The sequence below is a fragment of the Aotus nancymaae genome, unplaced genomic scaffold, assembly GCF_030222135.1.
Source record: "Aotus nancymaae isolate 86718 unplaced genomic scaffold, 86718_ANA_hifiasm-v0.15.2.pri h1tg000032l_0, whole genome shotgun sequence".
NCBI classification, from domain to species: domain Eukaryota; kingdom Metazoa; phylum Chordata; class Mammalia; order Primates; family Aotidae; genus Aotus; species Aotus nancymaae.
The window spans coordinates 6,498,538-6,525,554 of NW_026988445.1; the positions used below are offsets into that span (position 1 = coordinate 6,498,538).

Sequence of the window (27,017 nt, forward strand, 5' to 3'; positions counted from 1 at the left end):
GTTTGTCGTCAGGATCCCTGCTTTTTTACAATCTACCTAAGAAGGAATGATATTCCAGCACATGAAGTTCTGTGTTCTCACTGGGAGGTCAGATAATAAAGAAATCACTGAACCTCTGAATTAAAAGGCTCAAACAGGGTCATTATTGTGAAGAACTGAGGAAGTTATATCCTGCAATGAATAATTCTGTGTATTGTGGTTTTCTAATAGGAGGCACACAGGCAGAGCGGAGGTGAAATATAGGAGTGGGGGACAAAATAAAGATCAGAGTTCAAAAGAAGAGGAAAAGTCATAGAGTGGAGGAAAAGCAGCTTAGAATGTACTATAAACAGATAAAGGCAGACCAGCTCAGAACTGTGTTTTCAGCCCTTGTTCAAATGCAGCTGGTTTCAGGCTGCAGGTAGTAATGGCCAAGTTTTCACCTTCACATTTATACCCAGCTTTTCCCCCAGAAGATCATTCTTTGAGCTGAAAGAAATAGGAGTCAGAAGCTGTGCAGTGGTGCATGCCTGCTCAGCTTATTAAAACATAGGAAGAAGGCAATATTTTACCCCCCAGAAATAAAAAAAGATAGACAAGTGAGAGCAGCTAATCCATCGGAAGAAATTAGCAGGCAGAGTACGTAGCTGTTTGAAATGATGAACGAGGCTGAAATAGCTACACAGGCTAACATCCAGTGGGATAATTACTCCAAGCTCTCAGGCTAAAATCTGTCTTGGAGGAACTGGGAGGCTTTGATGACTCAATTTCAATGGGCATGCTTATGAAATACATAGTAAAACCTATTAAAATTGAAATTGTTCTTGGTAGGTATTCTGTGACTAGGCTGCTGACCCTGTCAGGAGGCTTTTAATAAGGTACACACTATTTTTATTCTCAAAAGTGGCATGTACTTTAGCTGCCCACATACTCAGTTTTAACCCTATGATAACTTGCTCCCTGATTTGTCCACATATGTGTACTGAGCGTATTTGTATTATTCCTAAATAAAATGGTGAGTTTCTGAATGAACGTGGACATTGCTGGCTTTTGCTATAACAAAAGCTGCTTCTTCTATTATTCTATTAACTGGTTTTCCAGCTTCATATTTGTTTTTTGTTGACAAGATTGATCATATTTAACATTCATGGAAACATATATAAATGTTTCCTTTATGCATATTTGCCAATCCATAAAAAAACCTTTGTTTTCCCACTGGTGGTTATTGTGTTATGCCATGACCATCATTAGGCTATTCATGTTGAATATATCCAACTGTAATTCAAAATAATCCTCGCACTTCTAAATGAATTAGAATTGACTAGATTCCACTATCTACATGCCTAGGCATAATTGTTTTAAGGAAAGTATCAAAGGTAAGGAAGAAGCTAGAGGATTTCTGGGGCCATACTACTCAAGTGTGATCTCCAGAACAGCAAATAGGTGTCTGGGAGTTTCTAAGAAATGCAGAATCTCATGCCCCTCTAATTCTATTGAATTAGAATTTGCATTTTTACAAGATACCCTGGGTAATACACATGCACTTTCAAGTTTGAGAAGCACAGAATTCTCATGCACAACTGAGTCAAGATTTCTATGATCATTTAGCTTTCAAGCAACTTTGTGCTCAGCCAAACCTTTTTCAAAACATATTTTGAGGGACAAAAGTCTCTGTGCTCTTAGAGATGTGCCCCCAACTATATTAAGTTCTTATTTGTTCTTTTGGTTTTTTGTTTGAGATGGTGTCTTGCTCTGTGGCCCGGGCTGGAGTCTAGTGGCACAATCTCAGCTCACTGCAACCTCTGCCTCGCATGGTCAAGGGATCCTCCTACCTCAGCCCCAAGTAGCTGGGACTATAGGCATGTGCCACCATGTCAGGCTAATTTTTGTATTTTTTGTAGAGATGGCATTTCATCATGTCACCCAGGCTGGCCTCTAACTCCTAGACTCAAGCCATCTGCCCATCTTGGCCTCCCTACGTACCGGAATTACAGGCATGAGCTACCACACCTGGCCTAGATTCAGTCCTTTTGAATTAGTATTTGTTACTGATTTATAAAGCCTATAGTAATAGAGCCTCTTCAGGTTATCCTTATGGATATATGTCTGAGTCCATCCTTTTTCGAGCTTCTTCCATGCTATACATCCCATACCAACACTCATCACCCTTGCTTCAATTTACCTCCAAATCACTCTCCCTCATTCCACAGGCTGATTCACCCAACACTATAGCTAAATGCCAATAACCTTCACCTTGACTCCTTTTTAGCTACACATTTTTATGGCCACTTCTTGGAATTTTTTGGCATTTGTTTTTATCTATCAGATCCATAATCCTGGAAGTCTTATATTCTCTAACCATAACCACTTGGCCTTCCAGCAGTCTCTGCACTCTACTGCATGGAGACCTCCAATGCCATGAATTCTTCTTGGCCTCTTCATTTAAAACCCAATCTGGACTCTGTGGTTGATTACAGGAACTACTATGAACTTACTTTCTCACTAGCCTCTCAATTTCCTTTCACATTTGAATCTCTTGCACCAAGCCTCCCAAATCCAAGCTCTGGATCTAGGCACCTGCTAGAGGAAAATCAAGCAATCACACAGTTCTGGCAAGTGTATAATTTCAGACCTCTGCTGCGACTGTTACATGGTTTGACAATGTTAGAGGAAAATCAAGCAGTCACACAATTCTGGCAAGTGTATAATTTCAGATCTCTGCTGGGACTGTGATACGGTTTGGCTGTGTCCCCACCCAAAGCTCACCTTGAATTGTAATAATCCCCATGTGTCAAGGACCGGGCCAGGGGGAGATAACTGAATCAATCATGCGGGCGGTCTCTCCCATACTGTTCTCATGGTAGTGCATAAGTCTCACGAGAGCTGATGTTTTTGGGGTTTTTTTTGTTTGTTTTTTTTTTAAGAGTACAGAATTTTTTTATTCACTGATAAACTAAAAACCAATTTCATGGTATTTCTCATGTATACTTCATCTATTTTATTAATAAGCAAAGCCCTGTAAGTGAAGCCTTTGCTTAGTCCTCCGACTCTGATTCATCTTCATCTTGACTAATCTGGAAGTAATGAAGTTCCTAAGTCTCCTTGTCAGATGCAACCACCCGAAGCCAATCACAAAGATTGTTCTTAAGGTATTTCTTGGTAAGGTATTTCAAATACCTTTTAGAGAACTGTTTCTCAGAAACAACAGTGATATTATTCTTGAAGCGTTCAGTGTGAAAAGCATTCCTGAGATTTCCAGTTTTGCCATTAACTTTAACCTTCTCCCATAGAAATTGCTCAAAATTTCCAGAATCAAAAATTCCATCTTCTACTGGATGAGTAAGGTCCAAATTAAACTTCCAGGTGGACTTCTTGGGCTTCTTGTCTTTCTGCGGTGCCATGTTGCAAGTTGGCTGCGTAAGCACAGAGTGAGATCTGATGTTTTATAAATGGGAGTTCCCCTGAACAACTTCCCTTGCCTGCACCATGTAAGATGGGACTTTGCTCCTCCTTGCCTTCTACCATGATTGTGAGGCCTCTGCAGCCATGTGGAACTGTGAGTCCATTAAACCTCTTTCCTTTATAAATTACCCAGTCTTGGGTATGTCTTTATTAGCAGCATGAGAATGGACTGATACAGACTGCAACACCACTTTTATTCAAACATTTTCTTGTCTTTGATCAATCTACTCTCTCATTTCCCTCAACGTACCAAACCTTTGCACCATCCTTCAATGCTCTTTTTAACTCTTACCTCTGCCCAATCTTCAAGAGATTATTATACTTACTACTGCATACATAAAAATCAAGGCATTCTATTTTCACTCATTCCTATCTTTTTTCTTTCAGTTTTAGTGAAAAGAAAGTCTCCTTTCTCTTCAAGCCCTGTCAGTGTTCTTAACCCCTTCTCCTCCTGCCCTATCCCAGACAAAAACAAAGAACTGACCTTCTCCTCATAGCTATCTTCAGTGTAATTCTCCCTTTGAATCAAAATTTCTCTAAAGTGTAGTTTTCATTTTATATTCTCAATGTGCAGTTCAACCTCTGCATGTCTGACTTGCATCTCCTGATTGCACTTTTTAAAAATTCCACCTTCTTACTGCCAAATTGGCATTTGATTGTATTTCTCTATGGCATTTGATACCTGTGTCTATTTTAGTAGCATGCAAACTCTCCATTCTGCTGGCTGTCCTCCCTTCTCTGGCCATGTCTTCCTTCTTGCTCATAAGCTCCTCTTTCTTCTCCCACCTTTAAATGTTGGCTTTTATGTAATATATTTATCTCAAGGCTTAACTGGCTTGTTATATTGTTCCTGAGTGACCCAGATTTACCCCCTTCTCTTGGTTTTGGCAATTCTCTGTATGCAAATAACTAACACATTCACACCTTTAGACCAGACCTCAGGTTCATTTATTCAAACCCCCTGATGGATATGTCAATCTAGATATTACTCAAGCACCCAAAACTCAATGTCCAATAGAAACCTGTCTTTCCCCCAAACTTCTTCTGTATTTCCAATCTTCCTTCATGGTACCATCATCTACAACAACCCCAAAGATAGAAGTTATTCTTGATTCCTCCTCAATCAATTATCAAGGCCTTAAATATTTCTGAACTCTAATTTTTACTTGCTCTTCCTACGAGTTTAAGTCATTTTCTCTCATGAAGATTTTTACAAAAACCTCCTGCTTCTATTCTTGACTTCTCAAACTCAACTTTCCCAAGTCTGGCAGGGTCCAATATTCGTTAAGTAATTTATTTCACAAATAAATAGTATGGGCCACAAATATTTATATTTATAGTACAGGGGGAAAGATTATTAGTGACTAGGTAACGGTAGCAATATACGATTTAATACTATATTAAATTCTATAGAATTCTAATTTAATACTCTATTAAATTCTAGCAGGTGTAGGCCATTTGTTTTGAAACTTCTAGCAGGGGTTGGCCATTTGTTTGGAATCAACCACATTCTTATGTGGTTGAAAAAAAATGTTGCCAGGTGCAGCGGCTCACACTTGTAATCCCAGGACTTTGGGAGGCTAAGGCAGGAGGATTGCTTCAGTTCAGGAGTTCAAGACCAGACTGGGCAACATAGCAAGAACCTGACTCTATAATAATAATAATAATAATAATAATAATAGCCAGGCATAGTGGTATGTGCCTATAAGCTGAGGTAAGAGGATCACTTGAGCTTAGCAGGTCGAGGCCACAGTGAGTTATGATCACACCACTGCACTCCAACCTGGCTGATAGACTGAGACAATGAAGAAAGAAAGAGAGAAGAAGGAAGGAAGGGAGGGAGGAAGGGAAAGAGAAAAAGAGAAAGAGAGAAAGAAAGAAAAGAAAGAAAGAAGAAAAGAAAGAGAAAATTAAGTGACACATGAAAATTCAAATTCAGTGTCCAAAACAAAATTTTGTTGGAATCCAGCCATGCTCATTCATTTATGTGTTGTCGATGGATGCTTTATGCTATAACAGCAGAGTTGAATAGCTGTGATACAGACTGTCTGGCCAGACTATCTGGAAATTCAGACATCTCAAAGTATTTACTATCTGGAACACTATAGACAAAAATGGTATCTGCTTATGGCATTTCTAAAATTAAATCATACAGTAGCCCCAAAGAAAAGAAAAATGATTTCAAGGTTTTTATAGTTTATAGACTCTAAAATGCTTATTTTATGTGTCTTCAAATAATACTTAGTTTACTAGACTTTAAATATAAAAGTTATCTCTGTAGTTAGTTCAATAAATGTTTGTTGAGTACCTATGTGTAGCAAGTACTTTTCTAGGCACTGAACATACAAAGATAATAAATATAAGCCAAAGAGCTAGAAAAATAATCTCTGTAAAATTAACCAAGATTATGGAAAAGTTTACAAAATATTAAGAGTTATGAAAGACAGGAGAGTCCTTAGTCAGGCAGGAATGTTTAGGAAAGTCTTCCTGATGGAAGGGAGCACATAACTAGAACTGGAAACAGCATGTTCTCACTCAACCCAGTTACTCTAATAAAAGTAATTAATTTGTTATATTCATTTATTCTTGTCCTCTAAGAAGTCATAGGAATTATCTCTTTTTAAAAATGATAACATTTTAAATATGTTGAAACTAGACAAATCGGAAAGCTTTCATTACTTCACAACTGTTTGAAGACTAGTATTTTCACCAGGTTAATGGCCATTGCCATTTGAGCCTACAATCATAATGGATATGGAAAATAACATAAATCTGATGAATGGTGCAGAACGCAAATATTTTATACTTGTTCACTGGGTATGTGTGTCAGATAATTGTACATTTACTACTCTCATATATCGATTAATTCATTCAGGATAACTGGATATAAGTGAAAATTTTAAAATGCAAACACCATAAAAATGTTACCTGAAAGGGTATTTCATTACCTGTAGAATGTAGAAGACATTGCTCTCATTAGCGTCTTCTACTAAATTAGGGATTTATGCTGTTGGACTATTTGTGGCTTAGTCAAAGCTCATAAAATAGACAGTAGCCAATAATGGAGAGGAAGGATTTATTAGCAAAGAGCCAAGTTTCCTGTCCTTTTTTTTATGTCATGTTGCAGAAATTACTTAGACACATTTTTTCATATTTCCTTCAGGAAATAGAAGAGAACATGTATTTTTAAAAAGTCACTGACTTTTTAAAAAGAGTAGATTTAAACGTAAAGACCCTCAAGTTTTTATACTGGCCACTAAAATTTCATTTGCACTGATCCACGTACCTGTTGGAGAGACCCTTAAGTAACATGATTTTTTAAATTATTTATCATTTCTTCCCTGGGTTATACTTGCTAAGTCTACAATCCAGATGAACTTAAAGAGAAGCTGAATTCTTGACTGGAATGCATGTTAGCAGACAAGATCAGAACTGGGAAGGAGTCATAATAAGTCATCCAAAATACTGTGCTATTAACCACCTACCACAGTGGACAGTAGCTGCACGTGAGTCTGAGCATGCTGAGTGTTTCCGTATGTATCATTGACTTTCTCAGACCCCATCAGTTTCCAACACTGAAGCTTTGCCTATGCAATATGGATATGTTGGACAAATGGACAATGACTTGCTTAGAAATCAACAGAACTTGAAGGTGGGGTAGATATAAAGGTTACAGAGGAACGAGTGATTGAGAATGACTGTGAAAGTCTAACTGACCGTTCTAATTCAGCAAACATTTGTTTTATAATCTCTTGATACTATAGTTTCCCAGGCTTTGTCTAAAGCCAAGACATTTAAGGGATCTTTAGGTAACACAGTTCATATATATATATATTTTCTCTATTTTTTTTTAATTAAAATAATTTTTAAAGCTTCTTCTTTTTTTTTTGGAGACAGGGTCTCACTCTGTCACCCAGGCTGCAGTGCAGTGGCACGGTCATGGCTCACCACAGCCTTGACCTCCCAGGCTTATGTGATTCTCCCACCTCAACCTCCTGAGTAGCTAAGACAACAGGCGTCCACCACCATGCCTAGCTCATTTTGTATTTTTTGTAGAGACAGGGATTTCCCATGTTGCCCAGGCTGGTCCTGGACTCAGCGACCTCCCAAAGTGCTAGGATTACAAGCGTGAGCTAGCTGCCACACCTGGCTGGACTTTCTATATTTTTAACAGACTAGTTTATTTAAATTTTATTACAAAGGATGCTTTTACTTAAAATATAATACAGAATATAATGTTTAAAAATATTATATCCTCATTCAGAAACACATTTATTTTTATTTTTTTAGCGATGGGGTCTCACTGTGTTGGCCTGGCTAGAGTGCAGTGTCTATTCTCAGGCACCATCATAGTGCACTGCAGCCTCAAACTCCTAGCCTCAAGCATCCTCTTACCTCAGCCTCCTGGGTAGCTGGGATTACAGGCCTGACCCATTATGTCTAGTAAGAAAACATTTTAAAAACACATTCATGCCTTAGAAATAATATTAGGTACCATATGCCTTGGAAATAATAGAATCTAAAGCACATATATCCTTTAGTAAAGAATAGCATAGAATGCCATAACATTTATAACATCTTTTAAATTAAATAATTAATTTAATTACCTTTAATTTTCTAACTCAACCTTAATTTAATAATTAAAATGTTTTAAAGTACATAGAAAATATTGGCCCTGATTCATGTGATTTAAGTTGCAAACTTGAGTTTTAATTTTAAAATTTCTAAGATCTTAGAAATATCCAATGGAAGTATCATTCCTTGAAACAAAAATATTTATTCAGTGCCTATTATACATAAATTAGTGTGATAGCTAATTGAATATACACAAGTGTCTGAAGTTACATACCATCTAGTGATCGAACAATTCAAATGGGATATATTGAACCGAATGTAACAATTAGATAGGCTTTTTCTTTGTCAGAATTGCAAAACTTATTTACTTATTTATTTAGTTATGTATTATCTTAAAATTTAATGTCTTATGCAATACATTATCAAATATATTTACACTCTAAAAAAATGTGTTCACTTCATGTAAGAATATGCTGTGTTAATATCCTAATATATGATGTTATGATTTTGAAGGCTTAAAAAATACCTTTATCATAAAACTAATACATATTAATACTAACAAATAATAATAAATGAATAAAACTTTGCCTTTCTAAATAAAACTTTTACTGGCAGCTGATTTCATCTCCAAGTGTCTTTTTATGCTTTAATGACAGAATAACTTTCTGATATGACACCTTCAGGTTTTCTCTCTACTACTTTAGCCCACCTTTCATTGCTTCGTAACGTCTTTAGCATTCAATATCTTTCCTTCCTTTACCTTTTTTCACATAATGAAAATGTACTCAGTCCTTTGGAACCTGCCAGCAGAAATGAAATAGCACTTCTCGTGTGTATACAGATGAAAGACTACATGGCTTAGTTACTTGTGTACACAATCCCAAATCTTATAATGCTAGGACTTAGATATTCAGAGGTGTCCTCACAGTTATGTTTTTAGTCAAAGCCTATAAGAATAAACATTGCAGTAATCTCTCCTGACTCATGGTTTCACTTACTCATGGTCTACATCATGCTCTTCAGAACAGTGCATGATTTAAACTTATGAAGTGTTTATTTCTGGAATTCTCCAATATTAAATGGAGAATTCCAGAAATAAACACTTCATAAGTTTAAATCATGCACTGTTCTGAAGAGCATGATGAAATTTCATGCCACCTGACTCGGTCCTGTCCAGGACATGAATCAACCACACTGTCAAAGCTATTCACCAGTTAGTCACTTGGTTGCCTACTCAGTAATCAGATGGACTGTTGCAGTATTGCAGTGCTTTTGGTCAAGGAACCCTTATTTTACTTAATAATAGCCCCAGAGCACAAGAGTAGTGCTCCTGGCACATTGTTATATTTTATTATTAGCTATCATTGTTAAACTTCTACTGTGCCTATTTATAAATGAAACTTTATTATAGATATGTATGTATAGTGGTGCATCACTTAACAACAGAATGTGTTCTAAGGAATGTGCCATTAGACAAATTTGTTGTGTGAGCATCAGAGTGTACTTAAACAAACCTAGATAGTACAGCCTACTACACACTTATGCTGAAGGATCTGGCCTATTGCTCATAGGCTGCAAACCTGTACAGCATGTTACTATACTGAATACTGTAGGCAACTGTAACATAATGATAAGTATTTGTGTTTCTAAACATTTTTAAAAGGTGTAGGCCAGGTGCGATGACTCAAGCCTGTGATCCCAGCACTTTGGGAGGCTGAGGCAGGAGGATCACTTGAGGTTAGGAGTTCGAGTCTAGCCTGGGCAACATGGAAAAACACCATCTCTACAAAAATTACAAAAATTAGCTGAGTGTGGTGGCGTGTCCCTGTAGTCCCAGCTACCTGGGAAGCTGAGACAGGAAAGTCACTTGAACCCGGGAGGTGGTGGTTGCAGTGAGTCACTCTCCAGCCTGGGTGACAGAGTGAGACCCTATCTAAAAAAAAGAAAAAAAGAAAAGAAGAAAAAAGGGTGCAGTAAAAATACCATATAAAAGCTCCATTGTAATCTCATAATCTTATAGTCATATATGTGGTCTGCTGTTGAGACCAAAACATTGTCATTATGCAGCAAATAACTGGAGGAAAAAATATGGCAGGTATATTTAGAATTTGGTATTATTTGCAGTTTCAGGTATCCACTGGAAGTCTTAGAAGTCCCTTGGATAAGAAGGGATTACTATATTTGTATTTTCTTAATGTTCAGTCAAAATATGGCTAAATAAAATATCAAAATAAAAAACAGGCCAAGTGCAGTGGCTCACACCTGTAATCCCAGCACTTTGGGAAGCCGAAGTGGGTGGATCACAAGGTCAAGGGATCAAGACTATCCTGGCCAACATGGTGAAACCCCATCTCTACTAAAAATACAAAAAATAGCCAGGATGGTGGTGTGTGCCTGTAGTCTCAGCTACTCAGGAGTTTGAGGCAGGAGAATCACTTGAACCTGGGAGACAGAAGTTGCAGTGAGCCGAGATTGCGCCACTGCATTCCAGCCTGGTGACAGAGTGAGATACCATCTCAAGAACAAACAAACAAATAAAAAACAAAACAAAACAAAAAAACGGTTTTCCTATGAGACCCATGTCAGAAAGTCTAATTTATTTTTCTAGCAAAGTAAGTATAGTTTGCATATATCCATAATATAGAAATATGATCATTTTTAAATCTTAGCTAATAAAATGTTCAAATAAATTTTCAGTTCAAATAAATTTTCTCCTTTACTTATCAATTTTCTTTTTCAGGCTGATTTTGGAAGAAGTTTAACATTCCTGCCATTGACCTGTTTCAAAATAAATTGTTTCCTAGGTCAGTATTATTTCTTTATACAAATAAGCAAGTGTGATTAAATGAATCTTGTGTTCAGACATCAAAATAATCAAACTTGCTGAATTTTGCAGCTGCTCACTCGTTATAGCTAATCCCATAATAGTAGGTGTTAATGTATACTATTTAATGGACTTTTAATTTTTCTATAATTAGGGAGTTATAAGGAGCAAAACATGGCAGATACAAAAAATGATAGAATTTATCATTATTAAGTGTGAAACATTGAACTATAGAAAGGAGTGGAATTATATTTTCTACTGGATATGTTAACTATAAATTGTTTTATTTTAATACCTTAATATAAATTTATGAAACTTTTGTGGAGTAAAATATTACTTTGTTTTTACTTGTTAAACCCATGTACATTGGAAGACTTTAACTACATTTTTAAGCAATAACCCACAAAACATCATAAACATAATTTAAGTTCTTTTTAAAAAAGTTGTAAGTGCAAAATCCAGTTGATAGGTATTCTCCACTATGAGACTATTAGAAATCATAAGATGATTCAAAAAGGTGGCTAGTTGCAAAATAAACATCAAAAGTCAATAACGTTTTTATAAAAGAGCACTAACCAGAAAAATAAGGGAAACATTATTATTCCATTCATGTTAGCAACAGATACCTTTAACAGCATAAGAAATGAATACAACAAGCCAAGATAGAGGCTTTTGTGAAGAAAAATCACAAAATCTTCCTATGGTATATGAAAGGGATATGAAAGAGGACTTGAAATAATCAACTTCTTTTTGGCTGGTAAGATCTAATAGTCAATTTCTCTGTAATTAATTTATGGGTTAATACAATTCCTATCAAAATGTAATGGGATTTTGTGTTTACAAATGATTCTAAGATCATGATAAAGAATAAATAAGCTAACAAAACCTCTGTGTTTATATATAAATACACACATATACACACAGAGAAAGAGAGAGAGTGAATGATGAAGGGAGAATTGAATTTTTATGTATTTAAAATTATGTCATATAGAACTAAAACAATTAACAAAATATATAAATTCACTGATAGAAACAGAACAAATCAATGACTGCACTAAAAAGTCCCCAAATCTACCTACTTTATGTAAGAACTTAATATATAATAAAGGTGTATCTTTTTTAAATCTGTGAGGAAACAGCAAACTCTTCACTAACTTGTACTGACAATTGATGTAGGTTATCAATTTTGGAAATGAAGAAACTAAAGCACAGAGAGGTTAGGTAACTTGCCCAGTCACACAGCTAGTATGCAACAGAGCTAAAACTCAAACTTAGGCAGGTTCATTCCAGAGTCTGAGCCTTTATCATTTTACTATCTCTTTCTAATATTTTAATTTTTACAGAAATCTTATTTTACAAAGAAAATTGGACATAGAAAAGTCATGTAACTTCTCAAGGCCACATATCAAGTAAGAGGTTGTTTCTGGAATTTGGACAGTCAGGACAGTTATTTAGCTTTTAAAATGGTTTTTACTAATGAAATTAAAATTTTCTAAATTCAGATCTTTTAAAATGGTCAGATTATTTTTTTAAAACAGGACCATCAATTATCATAAGCTATACCTAATTCAATGTCATGTCTGGTGTTTGGATAAGAAATCTTATTGTAAGAAATAAGAAATGTCTAACAACACCAACTATGCTTTCTCAATTAAATAGAAATAAGGATTAAAAATTTTTATTTTAAATAAAATTCTCCAAAATAACCCTAATTCAGATTTCATCTCCTTTGAGATTTTTTTTGAACTTTATTTCTCTTCCATATCCCAACCTTAAAACAAAATTCAGTGCTGCTTCTTCATGTTTTGTTTTTCTCTTACCTCTGGTTGATCACAGACCTCACTGTATTATAGGTCTCTGTAAAAATGTTTGCTGCATCAAAAAATCAAAGGTGAAGCATAAATTATTTGTATTCTCAGTGCATGTCTGGCCTGTAGTAGAAGCTCAATAAATATTCCATATGGTCCTGAATCTGTTCATCTATATTTACAGAGCATCCTTCTACACAGTACAAAGCTGGAAGTTACTGAGAAATAGACAAGAACTTTTGATCCATAATCTCCAGAATCCAGAAGGGAGCAGATAAAACACCAGTCATAAGAATTTTAAAATCTAACTTCCAATCTTGGCTCCATGACTTTTTAGTTATGTGCCACTGTGATTCATTTATCTTTCTATAAAACAGAAATAATATTTACCTCCCAGGGTTTTTGTGAGCAATAAATGAGAAAATATGGTAAAAGGACAAATTATAATGTCTATATAATGTCTACTATGCGTTACTGGTCAACAGTGTTTATTCTATTAAAATTAACCTAGCCATTTATTAAGCTATTGTAACATGTCACCTTTTCTGCCAACCATTCTATATATTATTTTATCTAATTCTCATAAAAACTCTTTATTCAGTTAATGATATCCTAATTTTACAGATAAAGAAACTGAGATTCAGAGAGTTTAAGTGAGTTGCTCGAGGTCACAGAGCTAGAAAGTAAGAGACATGGAATTTCGGCTCAGAATGCCTGATTACAATCTCTCCTCTTAGACACTATTATTTTTTTTTCTTCGAAGCAATATCTAAAACATTGCAAATCATTATGCTCTAAAAAAAAAAAAAGCTGTATATTCTAAACCATAAATACTAAAAAGACATAGATTTTGCAGGTGGCAATACAAAATAAAGACTTCCTAGATGAGTTTAGTTTGGAGCTGAAAATGACCCTGCACTAGTAGAATCAGGATAGAGAATGCCAAATGACCTCCAAGTTTCCTGTCTATTCCAAATATTGTTTCCAGTCTATGAACTACTGAATGTTTCAGTTGAATGTCTAGAGGACTGTTCAAGCTCAACAGATCTAAAATTAAATTTATGCATCTTTTTCTTCTACCATCAATACGGAAGGGGGGCAGGGAAGTGCTGGGAGGAGAAGGGGGGGTTCCCTAGGGAGGGTTCACCAGGCCCATGGACCTAGGTGAGGAGAGGCACTCCTGCCTTCACACCCAAATGTTACATTTCCAAGACCACCCTGGCCTGCCACATCCCCATCCTGTGCCTATAAAACCCCCCAAGACCCTAGCAGGCAGACACATGAGTGGCTGGATGTGGAGAGGAACACATCAGTGGAAGAAGGCACAAGTGGCTGGACATCGAGGGGAGCATGCCAGCGGAAGAACACATGACAGACATTGGCACAGCGGCAGGCCATCACCAGTGGAATGAGGGGGAGTTTGGCCAGGCAGTCGTGGAGGAGACCTCAGGCTGTTCAGCAGCCCGACTCCTAGAGAAAACCTTTCCACTCCATCCCCTTCTGGCCTCCCCCATCTGCTGAGAGCTACCTCCACTCAATAAAACCTTACACTCATTCTCCAAGCGCAGGAGTGATCTGATTCTTCCTGTACACCAAGGCAAGAACCCAGGATACAGAAAGCCCTCTGTCTTTGCAACAAGGTAGAGGGTCTAATTTTGCTGGTTAACACAAGTCGCCTATAGAGACAAAACTAAAAGAGCAGACGGTAACACATGCCCACTGGGACTTCAGGAGCAGTAAACATCCAACCCTAGACGCGCTGCCGAGGGACCTGCTTGTCCATATGCTCCCCTAGAGGTTTGAGCATCACTGAAGAAGCGAGCCATGCCCCCATCACACCCCTGCAAGGGGGAACAAGGGAACTTCTCCAGGTTCACCATGACTTCTATGCTACTCTCTTCCCCATCCCTTCCCCGATTATTGTTTTCTTTCCCTGTGTTATTGCATTATATCTACAGACTACAACTGCACCCTCTCCCAATAGCTCGTCAGAAATCTAGAATTCCTGCTTCAACCTTTTCTCTCTCTCATAATGTTTTCTTAAATTACCTCACTTCTGCTTCTTCCAAACTTTCCTACCATATAATGGAAATATCCAGTGTTAACTACAGCAGCCTGTAACAGGGTGAACCCGCATCAATCTGTTCTCCAAACTTTACCCAGAGGAGGAATGCTGGCTGAAGTTTGGAATGCTCTTCAAATCAAGCTGCTCCTTCAGGCAATTCTTTGAAAAGATCCTCTTTGCCTTGGGGTGGGCGCTTGGGGGAGCAAATCTTTTAGCAGGTTTTACAGTCCTCAACAAAGCTTTTTCCTATTGTATTAGTCCATTTCCACACTATTATAAAGAACTGCCTGAGACTGGGTAATTTATAAAGGAAAGATTTAATTGACTCACAGTTCAACATGGGTAGGGAGGCCTCAGGAAACTTAAAATCACGACAGAAGGCAAAGGGGAAGCAAGACACCTTCTTCACAAGGCAGCAGGAGTGAGAAGTGCCAAGAAAAGGGGAGAAGAACCCCTTATAAAACCATCAGATCTTGTAAGAACTCACTCAGTATCACAAGAACAGCATAAGGGAACTGCCCCCATGATTCAGTTACCTCCACTTGGTGTCTCCCTTAACAGGTGAGGATTACAGGGATTATGGGGACCACAGTTCAAGATGAGATTTGGGTAGGGACACAAAGCCTGACCACATCACCTACCCACCCTACTGGAAACCTCCTGACAGCCCCGCTATCCTCTAGCTACACTGAACTTACCACAGTTTGGGCTTTTTGTCTTTGAAATTCTTTCTAATGGGATTGTGCCAATACCCTCTCCACCCCACTCTGCCTGACTTGTATTAAAATTATCTGTTTATTGTCTGTTTCCAGACTATGCTATATTTTGCAGTATAGCCTAGTGCTTGGCTCCTGATGCAAAATGACTCTCTCTCTCTCTCTCCTCGCCCCCCCATTCTTGATTTTTTTATTTATCTTTCTATCTCTCTCTCTCTCTTTACCTACCTATCTATGTTGGTAGGTTGTGTATTATACAAAAGTAACATCTAACCAGTTTAAAGAGAGGTAGTTCTTTGACTGTGGGTCAAGTGTTCTGATTTTCATTATCTAGCTTTAATTTTATTAAGATAGCTCATCTTCAAGAAATGTCCCCAAACTTCTACCTAACAGCAGGTTAATTTTTATAGTTGTTCAATACTATATAATTTTTAAGCAAAATGAATTTCTCTAAGCTCAGTCACTTCCCAATTTAAAGGTAAATGCAACTTATAAAATACTTAGTAAAATTTTGTCATGACCACAAGAAAAAAAAAATTCTAAAAACAAAGAAGTAAATCTTTGTTTTTGCTTCGTCCAAATGACTTCCTACCTTGAATTCAAATTCTCAGTCCAAAGATTACTATTTTTAAAAGCTGTCAACATATATTTATATTTATCTAACAGAACATTTTTGAGGACCTATTATATACCAGGCACTTTACTAGTTCTTAAGGATAAACAAAGGTTTTGAAAATATCTTCAATTTCTAGGAGCCTACAGCGTGTGGAGGTTGATAATGTTCACATTAGATTAAATAACATCCAAGAATGTCAAATCCAATGTTTGCTATATGGAAGACACTCAGTTAATGTTAGAATAAATCATCAGTACATGATATGGTAATTACTATTTTACTGGTTTCATCAGAAACCTCATTCAACATCCTCTTTGCATCTGAAATTATTTTATAGAATACAAAATTACAAATATATTAACCAAATATATTTTTATTTCAAAAACTAGCCTCTCTAAGTTCACAAGCATCTAACCCATATCCCTAACAGATTTGCATGGGGAGGATGATTAATGCTATATTAAATAAAAGTAAACTGATACATAGAAGCAAATTCAAAACCTAAATCACTGGAATTATTTTAGCTATTTTGTTTTTGTCCTAGTGCTAATGTCACCGAAAAATTTTAAATGGCTTTAAAGTAGCACGTTTGTTGTTTTGCCACAGATTAGGTAAATCATGGTTTACTGGCCAAGTCACTGACCTTCCAAAATCCTGAGTTAAAATCCTCTTAGCACAAGTCGTTTTAATGTGAACTTGATACAAAAACTCAGAACCTGAGAAAGGAGATCTGAAAGGCACCTTTCTGAAAAACAATTGATTTGCTTCATTTCATTGAAATGGCTAATGCTTTGATGGTTCATATTTACAATGGCTTGTCCTGCTCTTCAATGGAGTTGATATGTTGGAGTCTTTAACACCATAAACTTGATCAGAACTTCCTCAGTAATAAACAGAGGGGTTTAGGGGGTGTGCCCCTCCTCACCAGGCCTCCGTAGCCCATTTGCTTACCAATTTGTAGCTAAAGACATCGAGAATGGTGTTCTTCATGCTCAACTGCCCCAGGTAGTTGAAAATAGTTCTGGGAAGCTCAATATGCAAACTGGTTAGGAGCCTGAAAGACGTCAAAGAGAAGAAAATTTGACCTTCCTTAGTAAAAGGCTATTGCTCAGTTAAATTCACTTTTAGGTAAGGAAGTTCCATGACATTTATAAAACACATAAGGAATGTCATTTTCCTTGTAATTGACTTCCTAAACAACCCAAAACCAACAAGCTGGAATTCTAGTTTGTAAGTTTTTTCTTAATGCCAAAGATGTGTCAAATTTTGTATTTCATCTCCTAGGTCAAAATGTGTCAAAATTCACTCTTATGGTGAATCCCATGATTGAAATACATGCCTGTTAAAGAGCCAGGGACATCAAGGGACACACACCTCTCCTGTACATTAATGCATACAACACTGAGGCTGAAACTTTAGCAGCTATGGGTCTGGGGTTTTTTGTTTCTTTGTTTTTCCTTTTCAACTCCACTCTTTTGGAGTTGTTCTGGATGAGTGTATTTCCTTTCTTTACTTTTGAACAGCAGATCTGATTTACTTGGGATCACTTTGGAATGAAGTTAGTTGAATTACTGAATTAATACAAAATGCTAATTCACTATGCTCCTCACCAGTTTTTTTTTTTTTTTTTTTGGTAATATAAAATTTTTGTTAAACGGGTATATCCTATGACAAGGCGCAGCTCTTGCCCAGGTTACTTTTCCTATCAGTTTACAAAGGAATTTTGCCGTGGCAGCATTTGGGTCTGTTATAGTGAGTTCAGGGTTAACCTAACTGAGTCACTACCAAAAATTCCTACCAAAACCCTAAAAAGTGAAATAAGTCCACCAGGGTCATACCTCAGTATCCAGGGATAGAAAAATTATCCTCTGCAGGTTTGCAGAAAATCCTTAACAATTAATGTCATCCGAGCCTCTCCACACTCCTGCCTACAAAGATTTAACTTAACTCCTTATAGAAAACCTCAGGCCAAAAATGAAGGCAAGTTTTTCTGCCTTATTGTGAATTCTTACTTAACTTCTCACCTACATTTCAACAAAACTTCTTTGTGATTCCCAGCCCTATTTTTAGTGTACTGCCTCTGTATTTAACCTATTTCTTCATGTGATAAAAAAACACAAACTGACTGGTAGATTCTTCATTAAAAAGATGGCAATCATAGTAACAGAATGATTCATAGTAAAAAGTCATTTGTACAGGAGACAAAAGATGAGATAAAACAATTGCATTCAGGATTTCTCAAGTATTTTTAACTTGAATAAAATAAGCAGCTTGGGAATTGTTTAAATCATCTTTGAAAACAAATCCCAACCTACAAGAAGCATTATGGATCAGAAAGCTTTTGTGTAAAGCTGTTTATTACCAAGGGAACATTACAAGGGAAGAGTTCTAAGTATTAAAAAGCCAAATCAAATTATAAATCAAATTAAACCGTGATACTGGTAAATTTCTTCTATTATTTTTAATATGTACTGTGTACGTATATGTATATATGTCTGTGTGTATGAGAACGATATACTGCTTTTTTAATGTCTCTGCTATCCAAACTGTCCAGCAATTGATAAAAACAAAAAACTAGAAAATCTTATTTCCAAATATTCTAATATCTGTCGTTAGAAAAAGACATACACAAATAATTTTTTCCTTAATTTTCTTCCTTAGGAGCTTAGTTTCCAGAAAAATAAGAGAATATTTACATAGATAAAAATTAAGATGATAAAGCTAAATTATTCTTATTAACTAATAATCTGGGTATTTCAGATTGTACAGTCATAGACTTAAATAATAATATGAATAGAGATGAAAAATTAATCTGATGGCTCCAAATGTTTATATGTATATGTGTTTTTATGTATTCATATCATCTCCAGTTAATCAATAAATAATGGCCTGGGAGCAAAATTCTGGAAGCCCTTTTGCATTTCAGCAATGGTGCATAATCCCAGCAGAAATATGACAGAAAATTTAAAATCCATTCCTGATTCTTTAGTTGGATTGCTAGGTTATACTTCAGAACTCATCTTTCTTGTGTTTGTCTCATCTAGAAAATTGGGCTAAAATTCTTCCTTCTCCACAGATAATTTATATAAAAATGCCCCCCATTACATATCAAGTACAAAACAATGCTGTCAATTTCCATATTCCTTTGGAGAAGAACTATTGTAAAACAACCTGCCCAGTTACAAATAAAAGGTGGAAATTTAAGGAGAATAATAATCTATAGCGGTGAAATTTCAAAAGCTATGAAATCCAATTAGACAAGGGAAGAGTTAAAATATGAGAACTCCCAAAAGCTTAGATGACTTTGGAAACACAGATCAAAAACAAAGAGACGGAAAGTATAATTAACTCCATTACTGCTCAGTCAAATGAAAACAGCCATGACATCCTTTCTTATTTATGACACCAGCAAATAGCTCAATTCCACTCCTGGATATTGCTGTAGGACAGCACTGGTTCCACAGCAGGTGAAACAGAAACACGCTGCTAAAATTTATGTCACTAGATCACGTTATAGATATAAGATTTATGCAGAAGTCCCATAAAAAATAAGTAGCTTTTATATCTTCTTATAACAATTCTTGTTCTCTAGCAAACAAAAGTCTATATACAGAAAGCTGGAATTTTCTAAAGTGCATTTAGAATAATAAAAAGCATATTTACTTAAATATATTATACATTTAGTCTCAGATACTGGAGGTTACCAATAACAAAAAAAAAGTCCTTATATAATCAAGCCATTTATTTACATTTATGAAATATTTTCATTTCTGAGTTGTCTTCCTTAGTAATTGGAAAATTGATCGATGTGGTATATATTCACGATTGTATAGAAGGTGCAAAAGGAGGAGTGGCAAAGGGAATACACAAATCACTCACATTTTCTGGAATGTCTTTCAATTGTTTTCCATCTTTATTCTAATCTTTCTGGTGAAACCTTGCCTCCTCATTTTACCTCCCACCATTCAACCCAGTTGGAAATAATGTTACCCTCCTTCCAACAATGGATGCACTTGCTAACCTCAGTCTCTTAGCTTTGAGAACAGGAATTGTGTCTTAATTATTGATTTTTCTATTGCCTATGACAGTTGCTGATGTGTAGTAGTTATTTGATAAATGTATCAGTAAAGAATTTCATGTGTATATAGATTCTATTACCCGAAATCAGATGGCAGAGACTTCCTTTTATTTATCTGTATCTATCTTCAATGCCTAGAACAGGTACCAATAGATGCTCAATAAATATTAGTTGGTTGTCTAATTTCCTGAGTTTAACAGTTTTACAACAATATAAAACCTCTTATTCATAGCTGGTGAGAGTATATGAATGGAGCTAGAGTGGTCAAGAAGCCACCAGAGGTCCCCTTCCGCCTACAGTCTCAATCCGAGGAAGTCTCCCCTGCATTCTTTTCATAAATTGGGGGAATCCATAACTTATCCACATAACATAGTTTTGAAAGTGATGAGGGATACTAATAAAAACTTCACTGGTACAAAAAATGTAAACTGGGGCTGTCCCAAACAAACCAGGATGAGTACGTGCCCTGTGACTACAAAGTCACCATTGCAAGATGTCCCATTGCAGTAACAGGTCTATCTAATTTTGTGGATTTTATGAGGCCAACATGAAAAGGGAAGTGTAAATCTTCTTTGATTAGGTTTCTAACAACATAGACACTTGATTTGAAACACTATTTTTTTTTTCTATGAACTGAAAAATAAACTGACAAAAATCAGGTGGACATAGAGTGGAGGGGAACTAAATTCCTCTTCTTTCATAGTGTCCTGTCCAGAGATTTTGTCTAAAATTGATCAATCAGGAATAGCTGTTGTGGGCATTTATTTTAAAGTAATAGTGGCAATTTAGAAAGTTTTAAGTGGTTATCTCCAGGGAGTGGAATTGCAGATGAAGGAGCAATTAGGGGACTTTCCATTCTATATCCTTTGATTTGGTTTGAGACCTTCTTTACTGTAAGCATGCATTATTTTTGTAATTTAAAAATGTTAAAGACTGGCTGGGTCCAGTGGCTCACACCTGTAATCCCAGAACTTTGGGAGGCCAAGGTGGATGGATCACTTGAGCCCAGGAGATTTGAGACCAGAAACATAGTGAAACCCTGTCTCTACGGAAAATACAAAAATTAGCCGGGCGTGGTGGTGGGTACCTGTAGTCCGCTGCTTGGGAGGCTAAGGTGAGAGAATTGCTTGAGCCTCAGAGATGGAGACTTTAGTGAGCTAAGTTTCTACCACTGCACAACAGCCTGGGCAACAGAGCGAGACGCTGTCTCAAAAAAGAAAAAAGTTAAAAATTAGAAAAATTACAATTACAGTACCCAGAATTGACAAGAGCATCAGGTAAATGATAGTAATACCTGATAATCAATGAGCATTTAATATATGCCATGTCCTGTGTCAAATGCTTACTACAGTTTATCTCATTTAATCTTCACAACAACCCCATAAGTTGTTATGCCCACATTCTGATGAGGAAATGGAAATATTGGGAGGTATTTAACTTGTCCAAAGTCACACAGCTGGACCTGAGATTTACCCCCAGGTAATCCAACTCCGAAGCCCAGTCCCTGAAATCATTCTTCTATTCTACCTCCCACTTGAACATTATGTTGCATTGAGTATAAATTAATACACGTTTCCATAAGGCAATTTGATAACATGTATCAAAACTTCTAGAGTGTGCATACTCTTTGACCCAGAATTTCATTTCCATGTCTTTATGCTAAGAAATAATAGTAAATATGCCCCAAGAGATATATGAAAGGGCATGTATCTCAACAATGCATATAAAAGCAAAAAGTAGATATTCATCAATAGAAATTAATTTTTTTTAATTATAATATATTCATATAGCAGAATACTCTCAATCTGGACTTGTTTACATGGAAGATTTACATTTATGATTTTGTATTTAAAAAGCAAGTTGCAAAAGATCAATGTGCATATATGATCTTGTTTTAGAAAAAAAAATGTATATACATCTAGTTAGAGGTAGCTCTAAAGAAAAAAAGATAAAAGAAGAATAAAGTGAAAATGTATGTACATATACAGAGAAACCAGTCTGGAAGGCACTCCCACAAATGCCATTTTCTAAGAAAGGCCATCCCTGATAACTTGCCCTAAGCAGTTCTTCCCCTGTTGAATTTTCATAATTCTCTGTTTTTTGTCTTCATAAGAGTATTTTATAGGCCAGGCATGGTGGCTCACACCTGCAATCCCAACACTTTGGGAGATCGTAGAAGGTTTGCTTGAGCCCAAGAGTTGGAGACTGACCTAGGCAACATAGTAAGACCCTGTCTCTACAAAAAATAAAAAATTAGCCAAGTATGGTGTCATGTGCCTGTAGTCCCAACAACTTGGGAGGCGAGGCTGTGGCGGGAGTATCACTTTAGCCCAGGATGTCGAAGCTGCAATGAGCCATGATTGCATCACTACACTCTAGCCTGGGTGATAGAGCATGACCCTGTCTCAAAAAAAAAAAAAAATAGTATTAGATACACTTATTTGTTTGCATTCTTATTTATTATTTGTGTCTTTTACCAACTTTATACTAAATGAGGGCAGGAACCACATCAGTATCATTTACCACTATTTATCCAGCCTGAGTGGTACAGAATATGTACTCCATAAATACTTGTTAAACTAATGTTGAACATATTCATTTGCAGGCAAATTTTGCTTTCAACTTGATGCCTTCATCCGTTGTTTCAACTTTTACAAGAATGGTCAGTATGGATTTTATAATTAGGAAAAAAAAACAGTAGAGCTATTTTCATTGTGGTATACCAATCAATCAATGAATCAATTTATCAATAGTGAGGCAGCATTGACGAAGTGAAAAACTTCATCAGATTTGCATCCACAAGATTTGATCCAGTTCAAGCACTTACTAGCATGGATGTCATGGGTGCCCCTTAAACCTCACCCACATGCTCACTCCCTTTCTTTTCTAACTTTTAAAGCATAGTTCTGTTATTCTCATTGAGAAATATATTCCAATATTCAAATACAGAGCCAAGAACTCGGTTACCTGCCCCCAGGAGGCTGGAGAATCTTCCAGTCCCCCTGGCACTAGGTGGACCAGGAAGAGCCAAGGGGCAGGGACTACAGAGGCAGAGCTGCTGATAATATGCTTTTTCATTGTTTTTGTTTGTTTTGTTTTTGGAAGGTTTCAGAAGGTGGAGGTCATAACTTAATGGGCTTAAAAGAAAAAGATCTTAAACTGGCTTAAGCCAGCGCTCCCTCTCATTCTTCTCAGAGAATAGGCTGACCTAGCCCCAGCCTCCCACTGTCAAAAGAGTAATAGTCATTCAATAAATATTTGTTGCAAAAAAGAATGAATAAATGAATATGTAAAACATTCTTTTCATTGGTTTTGCTGTGGCAGTAAAAACCATAAAAACCATCACTGAAAAATGTAAGATTTGATAAAATAGAGTTTGGAGAAGAAAAAAAAAAGAATTTATAAATTAATTTGTTTTCAATATAAGACCTTGTATGTAAGGTTCCAACACAGTGAATTTTTACAGTGAAGCTATAAACTCTAAAATGGGGATTATGAACGTGGACAATATAATTTATAATACTTGCATAGCTTTCAATTATTCAGGTGCTCAAAGCCCAACAAATTGAATAATGAACAGGGGTAATGAATTGAACCCTCAGAAGATGATAACAGAAAACCCTGGGTAGTCACCACGGAGGAATTCATGTACAGAAGTAGCCCTGAAAGAAACAGACTTGTTTGAAGGACACATTTTCTCTTTCAAGCCAAAACATTATGGAACAGTAATGCAAGTAGGAATTGCTTTTAAGAAATACCTGTTAAAGGCATAAAGCTGCTAAAATAGTATATTTTAGATGACCAAACAGAGAATTAGAATCATAAATTGGCCTGTTACATTCTCAGAGAGTGCAGGTTCTCTATTTCATTATTTTTAACAACATTGAGGGGGAGGGGAATGTGGTCATATAAATTATTAAGCACGATCGCTTTAGATTTAGGCTTGGAGGTGTGTTGATATTCCACAGAATTTAAAGCACAGAGTTCTTAACAGTATTTCATACAACACTGCAGATCAGAAATTTAAATAATGAAATGGCTTCTGGTCTCACTGTGCAGACCTGGGTTGGATGATGCACGCTTGTGTCTGCAAGTGAAGGTTCTGAAGGAACGATGGATACTAAGCCTTTTACCCACATTCCTTCTCCCAGTGATACTGCAGATCAGCATAATATTCACTTGCGAAATGTCATGGTCAGATTTTAACTAAATACAATTTGCTAAAGTCACTAAATATTAACAATTCCTCTCACCCTCAACCCCTATCACCATCACATACTTACTTGCTCTACATACTCATCATTCTACTACATAAAGTGCTTTTACTAAAGCAACTTAAAAAATAATCTCAGTTTTCTAGATTGCAGGCAGGGAGGCAATACTGTATAGTCATCAGTGCTTGCCTATGGGGTCAAACACTGGTTTTAGATCTCAGCTTTACTGTTTTCTAGATGTGTTTTAGCAAACTACTTAATCTTCTCATCTTCAGGTTTTTAAAATCTGCAAAATGGGGATAATAATAGTACCTATCTCTGGCCAGGTGCGGTGGCTCACACCTGTAATCCCAGCATTTTGGGAAGACCAGGTGGGCAGATCACCGTAGGTCAGGAGTTTGAGACCAGCCTGGCCAACATGGCAATACTTCATCTATACTAAAGATCCTAAAAATTAACTGGGCATAGTGGCAGCACCTGTAATTCCAGCTACTTGAAAGGCTGAGGTATGAGAATCACTTAAACCCAGGAGGCGGAAGTTGCAGCCTGAAAGACAGAATGAGACTTTTCTCAAAAATAAATATATAAGTAAATAATAATACCTATCTCACAGGATTATTGGGAGTATTAAATAAGATCATATATGCAAAACATTTAGTAATAGTTCTTGGTTCATAGTTAGTCTCACTAAGTGTTAGGTATTATTACTGCCTAAAGCTGCATTGGCAAAGATTGTCAAATGTATCTGAGAGACACTTAGCTACCTGGCACCTGTAAATACAAATTTGTAAGTCACAGGAGCTTTTTAAATGACCATTGCTGACTCAGGTTTCAGTGGTTGTTAATGCTACTATATACTTAGAAACAACTTTGCAGCAGAAGATGTGGAAAAGTTCATGTGGATAATGAGTACTTATTTACCTCTGCCAATTATTTTGATGGGTAGACAAAAACAGTGCATCAGTTCCAGAAGAATTGTCAAGGTGTTACATCTATTAAACTTGTGCCTGTACAACTTGAGTTTGGTACTTCTGATACCAGAATATTGTTCTACCCAATGGAATTAATGAGTAACCCAAATCTGTCAAAAAGGTGAACAGTGCATAGCCCTAAAATCAGTTTTTCTAGTGAAAGGATCTCATATGAAATTCTCAATGGTTAGTGAAAAGATCTCATATGAAATTCTCAATGGTATTAGGATTTCGCCACTCAAGAAAATGAAAAACAATTTAAAACGATTGAGGTGCATCAGGACTTTTCTCAGATCCAGATGTTTGGGATTTCATCTTTGGTCACTCATTAATCATGGAAACATAGAAAGTGGAAATTAGTAGGGAATGTAAAGATCATCCGATCTGACCACTTTATTATTTTTTTAACATATATATATATTTGAGATGGAGTCTTGCTCTGTTGCCCAGGCTGGAGTGTAGTGGTGCAATCTTGGTTTGCTGCAACTTCGGTCTCCTGGGTTCAAGTGATTCTCCTGGCTTAGCTTCCCAAGTAGCTGGGACTACAGGTGCATGCCACCATGCTTGGCTAAATTTTTTTTTTTTTTTTTGTATTTTTAGTAGAGACGGGGTTTCACCATGTTGGCCAGGCTGATCTCGAACTCCTGACCTCAAGCAATCTGCCTGCCTCAGCTTCCCAAAGTGCTGAGATCACAGGCGTGAGCCACCACACCCGGCCAATCTGACCACTTTACATTATTTATATTAGAGATGAGGAAACCAGGATCAAGAAAGGAAACTACTTCAAAGAGCCAAGATTCAATTTTTTTTTCATGGATCATAAGCATATTCTCAATTGATGTACATGGCTGCTGAAACACCCAGAAAACCTTGCTGATATATGGGAAGAGTACAGATCACAAGGTATAAATTCTCATTCAGCACTTTTAGTTTATAATCTCTAACAAAGTAATAGTGCTCTCTCTCTCTCTCCATATGTGTATATATACACACACATACATATACACATATATACATATATACACACACACATATATAAAATACTTATACATATATATGTATACGTATGTGTGTGTGTGTGTGTGTGTGTGTGTGTGTGTATATATATATATATATTTTTTTTTTTTTTGAGATGGGATCTCACTCTATTACCTAGGCTGGAGTACAGTGGCACAATCTCAGCTCACCGCAACCTCAACCTCCTGGGCTCAAGTGATCCTTCCACCTCAGCCTCCTGAGTAGCTAGGACCACAGATGTGTGCCACCAGACCAGACTAATTTTTAAAATATTTTGTAGAGATGGAGTTTTACTATGTTGCCTAGGCTGGTCTCAAGCTCCCAGGCCACACTGATCCTCTCACCTCGGCCTTCCAAAGTGCTAGGATTACAGTTGTGAGCCACTGTGCCCAGTCAGCTCTCCATATATTAATACAAATAATGGCCATAAGTCTAAACCTTTAAGATAAAGCTGAAGACGCTAGTTCAATCAAATTGACTTTACATATAGCATTTATATACATAAATTGAGCATTTGATATTCCTCTTGCTATATAAATTCTGAAACCCCCAATTAAAATCTCTTTTCCTTTTTAAAATCACCTATAATATATAGAACATGTTTACTATAGGCTCCCATTAAATACTGCAGAATGAATGAATTCTAAAAGAAAGCATTTCAAACTATAATTGTTGATGGACTATGGACTCTG

General features: G+C 36.5%; 1 protein-coding gene and 1 long non-coding RNA gene across 3 annotated transcripts in view; both read right to left on the bottom strand.

Moving 5' to 3' along the window:
* Positions 1-27,017, bottom strand: part of LOC135277423 (uncharacterized) — a 145,054-nt gene that overhangs the window by 70,366 nt on the left and 47,671 nt on the right. For both annotated transcript variants that reach the window (XR_010345022.1, XR_010345021.1), the window contains exon 2: positions 16,997-17,099. This is a non-coding gene — a long non-coding RNA (uncharacterized LOC135277423). The remainder of the gene's footprint in view (positions 1-16,996; positions 17,100-27,017) is intronic.
* On the bottom strand, positions 2,684-4,666 carry LOC135277422 (ribosomal protein eL22-like). Its single transcript, XM_064383460.1, has one exon. The coding sequence runs from the start codon at positions 3,378-3,380 to the stop codon at positions 3,072-3,074; it is 309 nt and encodes a 102-aa protein (XP_064239530.1). The 5' UTR covers positions 3,381-4,666; the 3' UTR covers positions 2,684-3,071.

Excerpts from the sequence above, each read along its gene's own strand:
- LOC135277422 (XM_064383460.1), bottom strand. The coding sequence starts at position 3,380 with ATGGCACCGCAGAAAGACAAGAAGCCCAAGAAGTCCACCTGGAAGTTT.